At 45.8% G+C, this 12,956-nt stretch overlaps 1 protein-coding gene across 2 annotated transcripts in view; it reads right to left on the bottom strand.

The window, feature by feature from the left end:
• The window catches only part of CAPN8 (calpain 8), a gene marked incomplete at both ends in the record, with an annotated part of 73,187 nt that extends 60,608 nt beyond the window's left edge, over window positions 1–12,579 (bottom strand). For both annotated transcript variants that reach the window (XM_080699061.1, XM_080699060.1), the window contains 2 exons: window positions 4,598–4,667; window positions 12,343–12,579. In XM_080699061.1, the coding sequence (XP_080555187.1) occupies window positions 4,598–4,667; window positions 12,343–12,579 (307 nt within the window). The remainder of the gene's footprint in view (window positions 1–4,597; window positions 4,668–12,342) is intronic.
• Between the last annotated feature and the right edge of the window lie 377 nt (window positions 12,580–12,956).

The following is a 12,956-nucleotide window of genomic DNA, read 5'->3' as shown; positions in this document are numbered from 1 at the left end:
ATCACAGATTCAAGGCCAATCTCAGCAACTTAGCAAGACCCTATTTCAAAGTAAAAATTAAAAAAACACTGGGGTCTAACTCAGTGATAGAACATCCCATGTTCAATCCCCAGTACCAAGAAAAAAGAGCACTCTTAATTTCTATCTACATTCTGGAGACCTCTGATCCTCATTTATTAAAGAACACATCTCCTGCTCCCTTTTCCTGAAAGCAGCGAGCACTAGATTTCATTTTTCAGAGACCAAGGTCTTCTATTTTTGTAAAGTACCATCTTTCGTGTGGCCTTTGGGTTCACTGATGCCTCAAGACCTTTCATGCCCTGTTGCATTTTAACAACCATAGGCACAAATGACACTGTGTTTTATTTCTCTGCCATGAGTGGAGGCGAGAACTGGATGTGGCTGGTGTGACCGGTGGAGGTAGTGGTTACTGCTAAGTTTGTGAGACACTGGCTAACTCCCAGTGCCCCGGGTGGGGGCCACAGGACCCACTGAGCCATGAGTAGAGAGGCTCCTCTCCTCAGACTCCACAGCCTTTCTCCACAGCCACCAACAGGGACTTGGGACAATCTCCTTTGTGGTCTGTTTCTGCAACATTCTTCCACTGCGGAGGATCAGTGAGCACCTTCAAATACCTTTATGTTCCTAGCCAGCGGGGTAAGCAAACTGGGGACTAACAAGCTAATGAGCTGGTTTGCATGAAACTTTGAAATTATTTGATAATCAGTTGCCCATAGGCAACTTTGGGATGAGACTCTTGTTCTAAACGCCTGACGTAGCGTGGTTGTCAACAGTGGTACTGGTGGGAAAGGAAGGAGAATACGAGAAGCCTCAGGTTTCAGCTTGGCCTGTTAAAGTATTCTAATGAGGACAGGGACAGAGGGTTCTGCTCTTCAAAAAGCAGCAAACACTCACTGAGCCCTGCTATTCACGGCACTGTGAGTGGAGGCATGAGCCCCACAGAGCACACAGTCAGGGCTCCCAGGGCTGTTACCTTCCACATCCACCCATGACAGTACCTACTACTTCCTGGAGTAAGGAACCAGACACTAATTAGTTATCACAACCACCTGGCAAGCAGCTGTGACTGAGGAGGAGAGGTACAGGCAGACCATGAGGACCCAGGTCTACTCGCACCTGCTAGACTAGGCATTGCCAGGGGCAGATCCAGAGAGAGAGAAGGGGCTCTCGGGAAGGGACTTCCAGAAGCCTTGGAAGGTCATAGGTTTGCAGGGGCCAGGACCACTGGGCTCAGAGGATAGAGATGGCCTGGGAGACCCCAGGCAAGGCCAGTCCTGCTCCCTCTCCCATATTTAAGATTTAAGGTATAGTTTTCTTACTCTGTCTTCTCAGAGCCACTGTTTTCTTTTTTAACATTTTTCTTTACCTTGTTCTTTCTTTCTTTCTTTTTTATCATGGTACTGGGGATTGAACCCAGGGGCATTCTACCTCCGAGCTACATCCCCCAGCCTGATATTTTATTATTTACTTGGAAACAGGGTCTCACTAAGTTATGGAAGGCCTCACTAAGTAGCTGAGCTTCCATGACAAATGCACATGTTCATCTTGTTCCAGCCCAATATGGGGTAGCCCTGAGTGTCCTCATACTGTGTAGGACACTGTGGGGTGTTCTTTGTAGACATGGTGAGTTTGGGCTCTGCCGAGTGAGCCTATGAAGCAAGGAAAGACAAGTATTGCAAAAGACAGCGTCTTTGGAGAAGAACTCTCCTCCTTCATGTGCCAGGAGGCCCAGAGATTCCAAGAGGGCTTTTGTCTGGGCTTTTTCATCAAAGCACACTGATTTAACTACTTGTATGGAGGCAAAACCACACCATCCTCTTGCAGCAATTGAACTAGAAAAGACACAAGCTATCTTAGGATCTACAGCAAACGGATCCTCAGCCTTCAGCCTCCCCAATCTTTATTTCCTCTTAATGATATCTCTAAAGAAAGCCAGCACCTGGGCTCTGTGAGCTGAACTTGGAAAGGAACCAAGAGGCTTGCACATTTAGCATAAAGGTAGCTTAGCAAGGACAGTCAAGAAAGAAGATGCTATGGACACTGCAACCTGACAGAGCCTCAAACAGCAACCAAATAACCTCACACCTACAAAACAATGTATGAACATGAAGAGTGGCTGCCACACTTTCTGTAATAGCAAAAAAAAAAAAAAAAAAACAATAACTCTTGTCCATGAACAGAAGGCAGGATAAATCCCCTGCAATATATACATACAACAGAGTACAGGACTCTGAGCAGTTAAGAGAATGAAGTTCTTTACCAGAAGGATTTGGAGAGATCTTCAAGATGTTTTACCAAGTGAAATAATAGCAAGGTAGGGGATACATTGATAGCATGTAGCCGTCAGTACAAAAAGGGGGATAAAAGTTAGAATATGCATTTAGATTTTCTTGACTTTGCATAAGAAACACTGAACAGCCACTTTAGGTGGCTGCAAAGCCCTGAGCAATGGAGGCAGGTTGGAAATGGATGGCAAGCATGTTTCTCCCCGGGAACCTCTCAGTTGTTTTAATTTTCAAAATATGGATATTTCAAATCATAAAACAATAAAACACAACTCTATGAAAAATAAATCATTTTTATTATATAGATAAACTGTCTTTAAAAAAAAATACATAAAAAACCCTAGACCAGACCCCACTGTCCCATGTTGGAGTCTGAAAAGCCAGCAAAGCATTAAACAGACATGACTTCAGTTCACAGTCTTCCCTAATCCCATAAGTGCCTTGTTTTGGGGAGACAAGTACTCTGTACAAGTACCCAGAAAGGGGCCTCTCCTCTTCACCTCACCACAGTTCCTCCATCGTTGAGGGTCCCAGCCACACAGGTCACAGGTTGCTGTAACTCAGCCACAGCCTCCCTCCGAGGGCTGAGTTGCAACCTCAGAGCATTGAAGCACCCCCTTTTCTACTTGCTGAGGCTCAATCTGCTAACTGGGGCCTCAGAGCCAACCCCAAGCACCTGGTCCCTTTCAGGAGGTGGGACTCAGCAGCCCTTTCCTGTTCTGTTCATTTTAATCCCCCACCGCAGCGGCTGCCCCACTTGTTTTGATGTGAGCCAGATTCTGAGAATCAGTTGGGTTCGTTTCCTGCTTTCCACCTCCATCTCCATCTCCCCATCAGCCACCTGCACTCTCCATGGTAACGCTCCGGCCCCTTTTCGGAAACCCTCAAATCTCCTTGCTTAAAACTATTCAAAGTACAATCCCCCTAAGCCAATCTACGAAACACCACTTATTAAATACCTTTCCCCAAGTTAAAATATCTTTAATGAGGAGCTGTGAAAGGCAGGCATCCAAGCTTGTTTCCTTGAGACACGTGCTAAATTAGGTTAAACATTTAGCTTGAAGTAAAAAGGCACTATAATGCTTAATGGGCACAGGAAAAGGTCAGAGCACCGCCCCTCTGCGCGCCTCACACGAGGGCTTGGGAGGTGCGGACTGTGGCTTTCAGGCAACAGGGCGCACACTTGTGTGTGGCACCCTGAATTGTTCTCTCTGCTTTATAGTCACGCTCCATGAGCTCTGGCTAAGGCATATTCGCTATACTCATTAAAAGAGAGAGCATTGGAAGCGTTTAAAATCAAATGCCCTGCAATTTTCAAAACCGTGACCATTTCCAGCAGGCTGAAGAGAAAAGGTTTTCCTGGCTGCAAGAAAAAAAGAGAGAGAGAAGGAAGGAAAAACTTCCTAAAAATACAAGGTCACCGGGTCTGTGTGGGTGGTTTTTATTTGTTTTGTAGATTTCCACCTGCTTCTTCTCTGCCCTCATCTCCAATCCTATATTATGCAGCTGTCACTGGATGACGGGTTGGAATCCCAGCAAATTCGATTCAGGGCATGTTGTGCCATCAGCTGTAAGTGCTGCCCAACTCAACGAGAGGCTCCATTGGGAGGCCCTGGGATCAGGAGGGCTGACAATTGAGGCTAGAACTTAACAAAACCGAAATAAATAACTCTCTAAGTGCTTGACTGTACCTCACTTGAAAGGAATATGATAGGTTGGGAAATGAAGGTGTGTGTGTGTGTGTGTGTGTGTGTGTGTGTGTGTGTGTGTGTGCGCGCGCCTCAGGGCTGAGGATGGAACCCAGGGCATCGGGCATGCTACCCACTTGTTCTACCACGGAGCTGACTCCCCGCCCCCTAAACAAAGGCTCTTGACTCAAGGATCCCAAGCCTAGGAAAGAATGTTTGGCTAGAAAGATAAGATTCTTGTTTTCTTACTAATTATAAGAGTATCTGTTCCAACAGTCCATAATTACACAGACATGGTCATTTCATAGGTAACTATGCTTGCTTCAAGGCTGCTATAAAAACATAGCACAGCACGGTTATCTACTCTATTGAATCCTGGCTCGTTACTCTAGCATGGAAGGGACTGGATGAGCTGCTGGAAAATCTCTAGTTAAGAAGAGCCAAAAGGTAGTTGCAGAACAGTATAGTGAAGAACACGATGTCAAAACACAAACCCAAGCAGGCAGATTGTGCACATAGTTCAGTTGGTCCCGTCTAACAGCTTAATCAGATGTTGCTCATTACACATACACACCCGCCCTCTCCCCAAACAAACTTACTCACCCAGACCACCCTGACAAATATCTGTGCGCGTGGCTCCGCCAACGATAAACTGAGGGCTGGGGCACAGTTCCTGGAAGGAATTTGAAACAAAGCACAAGTCACAAGATGCACTGTCACAGTGGTGGCAGGTGGGTAAAAGAACATCAGAGGCGCAGAATTCAGACCTGGGAGCAACCTAGGAGGTCTTCACTGCGCAGACTATTGCTGAAGACTGTAAAGGCCAGAGAAGGAAGGATAGCTACCCAGAGCCATACAGCCAGGGTTTTGCAAAGCAGGAGCTGGAGCCCAGAGCCCCTGTTGTGACTAGAATTTTCTTCTCCGTGCATATAGGGTGGGTGTGTGGGTTTGAAAAGGTGGTTGGGGTGGGGAGGTAGGAGAAAGGCAAAGGTGAGATAATGTTGAAGGTGATGAAATATGACCCCACCCATTTGTACAACATCCCTATTTACACACAGAAAGGGTTAAAGTAATGTCTGGCAAAATGCCACTGGCCCTGTGGACACTCATTAAATACTTAACTAAGTGATAAAGGTCCCACTGGGATGGGAACTCCGAGGTGTCAGGAAGTGTCATTTCCAGAGGAGGTTACTCAGTGCTGAGAGAGTCACATGTCTGACCCGCAGGCCCTCCACTCACCCACCTCCATCTGGCACCTGCCCACGGGCAATGCAGCCTTTCGAGCTCTGATAGGGCACATTGGGGCCGACTTTAGGCCTTTTTTCTTTATTTGTTTACCCAGCCAGAATTTATTGGGTCCCCATTCTATAACCAGTACTACTTGTACTGTGGCAGGCAGGGGAAAGAAGGGAGCCTGGTGAATAAGAAAGAAAAGAAGTGCTTTCCATCCACATGGGGAAACTAAGCTGACATTATGAAAAAAAAATCAGAGGAAAAAAGGCTAGTGCATGCCATATAGGCTACCTCCACGAACAGCAAAAATGGTAAATTCCCAGTAGGGATTATGCTGAAGATGTACCGTCTGGGAGATTATACACATCTGTCAGAAAGGCGGGCTTTGGGAGCAATCTACTGAGAGGTCCCCAAGGAATAGCTGGGTTTGCCTGTCCACCAAGCAGACTGTCAGGGGGAAAGAGCAGGACCTCAAAGGACCGAAAAGAACTCAGACTACATTTAATCAGAAGCAATTAAACTGAATGGGTTGTATTACATGGAGAACTGTCTACCTACAAAGAATGAGAATCACTTCTATCTGACTCCACAAACATAAAGAAATGATAGATCAAAAAGAATGAGGAATCATGAAAATAGAAGAGACCAGTAGGGTTAGAGAAGAGGGCCAGGGGGAGGAAAGATGAGAGGAAAAGAGGAGGCACTAATAAAAATTAATCAAATTGGTGCATGCATGAATATGTCAAAATAAGCCCACTATTATGTATAATCATTATGCACCAATAAATATTTATAAAAGATAAGGAAACTAGAGGGTACAGGAGGAGCCATGAAAAGGGATTCTGGGATGCTAAGGTATGAAATGGAACCTTCTGAGTGGCAGCCCTGCAACCCTATTGAAGCCTGCCAGTTCTTGCCTAGGTGATTGGAAAGTGCTCCTTTGACCTAAAATCTTTCCTTTTTTCCCCAAGTATTAAAAATTATCGCCAGGCGTGGTGGCGCACGCTTGTAATCCCCGCGCTTGGGAGGCAGAGACAGGAGGATCGCGCAGGTTCGAAGCCAGCCGCACGCGCTGGCTTAGGAGACCCTGTTTCCAAATAAAAATGTAAAAATAGGTCTGGGAGTGTAGCCCGGAGGTAGAAGGGCTTCCAGGAACCCCAGTACCACCAAAAATAAAAATTATCAACTTTTTTTTATTGAGAAAGTAATATATCCCCATGGGTGGCAGGAAATCCAACAGTAAATAATGAAATAAAATTAAAAATCCCTTCTGCTTCAAATTCTTCACTGTTAACATATCCTTCCAAAAACTGTTTTCTGATATAAAAGCACATTTTCGTGTGTGTGTGTGTGTGTGTGTGTGTGTGTGTGTGTGTACTTTCTATAACAAAATACCTGAGATAACCAACTTCAAAAGAGGAGACATTTATTTGGGCTCACAGTGTGGAAAGTTTCCGTCCATGGACAATTGGCCCTGGTTGCTTTGAGGCCTTCAGGGAGGTAGAACATCATGGTGAAAGAATGTAATAGAAGAAGCTCATTCACCTTATGTGGCCAGAAGGAAAAGCAAGAGGAATGAGATGGGCCAGGGTCCCACAATCGCTTCAAGCACACCCCGCACACCCCCATGACCTGACTTCCTCCCACTAGGCCAGCTCCTGAAGTTTCCACCACCTCCCAGTAGCTTTGCCCTGGACACCAAGTCTTCACCACAGGGGCTTTTGGGGGACATTCCAGATCCAAACTATAGGTGTGTGTGTGTGTGTGTGTGTGTGTGTGTGTGTGTGTGTGTGATATCACATATGCTTTTTTACATCTTTTCTTGGGAACCACAAATCTTTGCAATGTCATTAAAAGTGCCACAGGTATTTAGCCAGTTCTCTAGTGAGCTTTTGGTTTCATTTGTTTGGTTGTTGTTGTTGGTGGTTATTTTTTTTTCTATAATCTTTTGGAATCGCTGATGGTAATCCAATGATGAAAACAGCAGCACCCAATCAGAGTGTTCTAAAAGTAGGCAGCTAAGATACTTATCCCAGGTGCCAAGGATGGTAATTTCTTGGTGAATAGAAGGTGGAGAGATTTGAAGGAAAAAAAAAGAATGGACAAAATTTTTTAATTTGAATTTTGTTTTTAAAAAGGAAGAGATCAGCTGGACGTGGTGGTGCACGCTTGTAATCTCAGCATTTGGGAGGCTGAGATAGGAGAATCACGGTTTGCAGCCAGCCTCAGCTACTTAGTGAGGCCCTCTGCAACTTAGACCCTGTTTCAAAATAAAGAATTAAAAACTAGGGATAGGAGTGTAGCTCAGAGGTAGAATGCCCCTGGGTTCCATCTCCAGTACCACAAGAAGAAGAAGAAGAAGAAGAAGAAGAAGAAGAAGAAGAAGAAGAAGAAGAAGAAGAAGAAGAAGGAGGAGGAGGAGGAGGAGGAGGAGGAGGAGGAGGAGGAGGAGGAGGAGGAGGAGGAGGAGGAGGAGGAGGAGGAGAAGGAGAAGGAGAAGAAGGAGAAGAAGAAGAGGAAGAAGGAGGAGGAGGAGGAGGAGGAGGAGGAGGAGTCACTTTATCAAGAGGGAAGGGGGGAAAGCACAGTGAGCAGAGTTGTGAAAGACTCTCTCCTGAACAATCTCTTAGTAGAGTCCCATTCTTCCTCATCCATTCACCCATCACACACCTGGAATCTGCCTTCTTCCTCCACAGCTCGAGGAAACTTGTCTCACCAAGCCACTACCATTTCTGAGCATTTTCTATTCCTGTCCTACAGTCTCCTTGTTAACATTCAGTACTGTTGGCTCTCCCTCTGAAAACGCTCCTCCCTTGGCTTCCATATCCTTGCTAGCTCTTTTCTCTTCTCTTCTCTGAATAGTTAGTTCCTTGAGGGATTCCTCTGCTCTACTCTCCTAAGAATCTGGAAACATCCCAACCCTCTGCAATGGTCCTGTTTCATGCATTCATCACCTGCTCCCTACCTTCAACTACTAACTATAGAATATGCTGATGCTTCCGAAATAACTCCCCAGGCTGTATATTCAATTACCCCTGTCACACTGTGCGTGTAATACAAGATCATTAGACTCATATTTAATAGTTCTACTAAACTGCTAAAATTTTAGGTCTGAGTTGAAAGACAGAGTGGTTGGCAAAAGGTTCAGACAATTTAAAGTGCTATATCCAGAGTGGTGCTAAGTGGTTAATATGCAGACAGAATGTTCACTTCACTGCATGTCATTCATTAGTATAATTCAAAATGCCCCCTGTCCCCACCCACTAAGAAATGTCATGACTAACACATTGTGTGAATCTTTTAGAGGTCACAGAAAGTCCCAGCTCTGCAAAGAGATTGCACTTTAACAGTTCACCTAAAAAAAAACTTGCCCTAAGTCTTCCATCCATGCTAACTTTTTTTGCGTGCGGTATTGGGGGTGGAACCCAGGGGCTTCTTACCTCCAGGATATACTCCCAGACCTATTTTATATTTTATTTGGAAACAGGGTCTCGCTAAGTTGCTGAGAGCCTCACTTAGTAGCTGAGGCTGGCTTCAAACCTGCACGATCCTCCTGTCTCAGCCTCCCAAGTACTGGGATTCCATTCTTTCTAACTTTCTATTGGAACTTAGATCAGAGACACAAAGTAAACTGAGAGCCAAAGAGGTTTAAAAGGCCTCTTGTCTCACCTACCCATGCTTGTAACACTACAATAAAATAAACACTACAATAAAATAACAAGATTGCTATTTCCCTACTTAATAAAAATCATGATTTTTAGTAATGTTTCCTATTACTCAGTTAAGGACCTCAAATACTCCATCAACACAAATTACTCAAGCCTCATGTCAGGCTCTGATGAATGGGCATGAGCGAAACAGATCAGTAAGGAAGGCAAAGCAGGAAGTGACTTGAAGCATACGTTCTCAGAGATGGTGGCTACTCAGGAGCTCTTGAAAACATTAGGCCTTGACTGAGGGTCTTGGTTTGGCATTTCAGAAGCTCTGGCCGCATGCTTTGGGGAGATCCCATGACACTGCCATCTTCATCACCACTACCATCAATTAGGGCCGCATTCGTTGACGCAGCACTTCAACCCTTTAGGATCTGGCTCACTGAGGTTAATGGCTTTATCTCTCTGTTTCCCATGATGTTTTCTCGGCTCCCATTGCAATGGGCTACTGCCTTCTGAATCCACGAGCTCTGGATGCACTTCCACGGCCCAGCCCTTGCTCACCCCTGGGCCTTCCTCTTGATCTCTAGCATGACCTCTTCCTCCACCAGCCCCAGTGCAGCTGTCTCCGGGAATTAACTTGCCCCAACTCCACAGTCAAATTTAAGTGCTTCTTCCTCTGAGCTCATACATTTTGTTCCTATGTACATTTTACTCTCTGGACTTTCTGTTGTGTAATAATACCTAGGCACAGCTCATTGTACTAAGCATTTGCTTATTTTCTCATCTGAGCTTCCCAACAACCCCAAGGAGGCAGGTAATCTTATGGTTCCCATCTTATGGATAAGGAAACTGAGTCTCGGAGAGGCTAGTAGCCTACCCGCAGTCAAATGGCAGGCAGGGGACCAAAATCTTGATCCCACCTGCTACCCAAGACCACATTCTCACCACCCTGCTCCCTGTCAGTCTTTCCTTTGTCCATTTGTCCCTGACTAACTGAAGCTCCAAAAAGACTCCTTGTGAACACCCCTGTGTGGCCAGCACATGATCAGTCATGACAGGAGCTAGAGAGAGAATGGAAGTTCAAATGGAGCCTGCCCCCCTGCTTACTCTACCCCAACACCCAGCTCCTCCATGTTCACTTCACAGAGTCCTTGCTATGCAGTGGACACAGTCTCACTCTGATTTCTGTATTTCTCTTTAAGATCAATAAGCTGCTTAATTGTCTAAAAACAGACACTTCAGAAAAGAGTATCCTTGACAAAGCAGCACCAGGCCCACTCACACAGGGCATCTGTCAACCCCTGGAGACCTGGGCTGGGCACTGACTCAACACAGAGAGGAATCCAGGAAGCGAGGATGCAGAGAAGCAGCTGCTAAGAGCACTCCCCGGTACGCACAGACTGCTTGTCTTTGTGACAAGCTTGCTGTTCTTGTCATAACACTAATGGGGAAAAAAATGGCCTTAAGACTCCTAATAACAATAACAACAACAAAAAAAAAAGTCTGTCCTGAGAGCCCAGGTTTAACTAGGAGACCTTCATCTGGACAAACTTGCTCTCCAACCCTTGGGACAAAGGCCCAGGCAAACCTTTCCTCAGCAGCTTAAGAATAATCAGAAACCATCCAGGTGCAGTACCTTGCCCCCCTAAAATAAGATTCTGACTCTATCTCTGTTGGTGATGTGCCTTGGATCCTGAGAAAATTAGCCTGTTCATAAGTGCTTCATTTTTTTCTCCCACGAGGCCTATCAGGGGCCTGCAAGCAGATGGGGGTGTCCATGAATGTAGTACATCACAATTTCACTCGATGTATGTATGTATATATAAGTTGTGGTTAAATATAGACAACATTTACTACCTTAACTATTTTCTTTTGGTACTGGGGATTGAACCCAAGAACATTCTACCTCTGAGCTACACCCCAACACTTTTTACTTTTTATTTTGAAATAGGGCTTGATGAGTTGCTGAGACTGCGTCTTGAACCTGAAATCCTCCTGTCTCAGCTTCCCGAGTACTGACTGGGATTACAGCTTATTCCTGTTTCTTCCCTGACTATCTTCCCAAAAACACAGCAGACGCCTAGCACAAGACAGGCTCAAAACTCTATCTGTAAAATAAAACATGGCTGTCGGCTGTTAAAACTACAATTTAAAATTTTAATTCCCAGCCATGATTTCTCCAACATGCCAGGGCATCTGTAGATGTCAGAGGGGCATGGGAAGATAGGTCATGGTGGGCAGGAGGAGGTCTGGTATGGGAGTGGTTTTCAGAGGAGGGAACTTAGGTACAAAGTCAGTTGGATGGAAACAGAGGGATGGCTGGAATTGAATGATTCCGATGAGTTAAATGAAATCATTTTTAACTATTTCTTATCTCCTTTCTAAGCCACTTCCAAGAATAGGAGCCATGACTATTTCCCTGTAATGTTGTAGAAGAAAAACAGTGCCCTTGCCAAGGGCTACTTGCATGCCCATTTAACAACCTCTTTCCTAAGGCCTTGCCCTGTGCCAGAGACTAAAACCAGCCTTTCAATTCTCATAGCCACTGTAAGATCAATTCCTTTCCCTGGGGTTAAGTCACTTGACAAGGGCTTTGTGGAGGTGGATCACGGGCCTGTGTGGAAGACAGTAATCCATCCTTGCCTATGAGCCTTGGACAGTATCAACGATCACATCCAGGAGCCCCTGACTTCCATCAGCAGCTATAGAGCAGTAGCTCTCACCCCTCCTCTCCACCAGCAGCCCTGCTGGAATGGTGATGATCCATGACCATAAGCAGCCCTGTGCTTCTCAGCCATAGTGTTGACATCACCTGCCCAGGCCTGCCTACACCATCATCGATTAGCTCCTGTGTGCACTGGCTCGGGAGGCACTTTGAAATATATTCTGTGCCTCTGACGTACTAGGCACGAGTCTCTGTGATTAGTTCTAGTTCTCATACCAGCCCTGAAAAATTCCAGTAGACTATTTATTCCACAGTTGAGAAAGCCAGGGTTCACACAGGTTATCTGTCCAAAGCCACAGAGCCAGAATGCAAATCTCTTGTCCACTTAATGTGCATGGTCTTCCTGCTTTATTTCACTACCACAAAAAAAAAAAAAAAAAAAGCCAGGCGTGGTGGCGCACGCTTGTAATCCCAGTATTTGGGAGGTAGAGACAGGAGGATCACGGTTCATGGGCAGCCTCAGCTACAACTTAGTGAGGCCCTTTTCCACTCAGTGAGACCCTGTTTCAAAATAAAGAATAAAAAAATAGGGCTGAGGGTGTCAGTTGGAGGTAGAATGCCCCTGGGTTTCATTCCCAGGACCGGAAAAAAGAAAAAACTGTACAAGGCAGAGGGAGGAGGGTCTGGAATATTGATCCACAAACTTTGATTCCAAAGCCATGCCTTCCTCAATTTCTGACCATGATGCTAAAGCCCTCCACCCTGTACAATGCTTGACTAGATGTTGCTCTTACCGTGGGTCTCTTCCAGACGATTCCTTGAGTTTGAGGGGAGCCTGGTCCAAGATCCTTGTAGCCCAAAGCTGACGGGCATGCTGGGAATTCTGGATCCTTAAATAGGACCCCAGAATCCAAGCATTGTTTCCTTAGAGTCTCAAAGTCCTGGCCCAAGTACTTCACGGCTTTCTGGTTGGAGCCGAGCCCTTCAGCGGTTGCACGCTGCTTGGCTACTCCAGCTGCTGGGGCTGCCATGGTTGTGGGCTCCGTGGGGTGTTCAGGAAGACAGGGATTCTCTGTCCTCTCTGGGAGGGGAGCTATAAGGCAGTGTGGAGGGAAGTTGAGCAGGTTAACATCTCGCCTGCAGCCCTGCTCCTGAGGAAAAGTGAGTCATGGCCAGGAGCAAATATGTACCCAAGGTGCACCTGAATTGGCCCCACCTCCTCCTCCTGCTTCCATGGACAATTTAGGAGATGGGAAGCTTCCAGGGCCCATCCCAGGCCATTAGCCTAAGAAATGCATAAGCAAAACTGCTTGCCTCATGCTGGGTCCTATGCTGAGATGGGAAGGTTTGTTGTAAAGGCAAAAATTTACTAAGAAATTAGAGAGGTATTTCTGAGCTGCGAATGGGA

The sequence above is a fragment of the Muscardinus avellanarius genome (assembly GCF_963383645.1).
Source record: "Muscardinus avellanarius genome assembly, chromosome: 7".
NCBI lineage: Eukaryota > Metazoa > Chordata > Mammalia > Rodentia > Gliridae > Muscardinus > Muscardinus avellanarius.
Note: the sequence above shows the minus strand (reverse complement) of the source record. Positions and strands in the feature narration are given on the sequence as shown.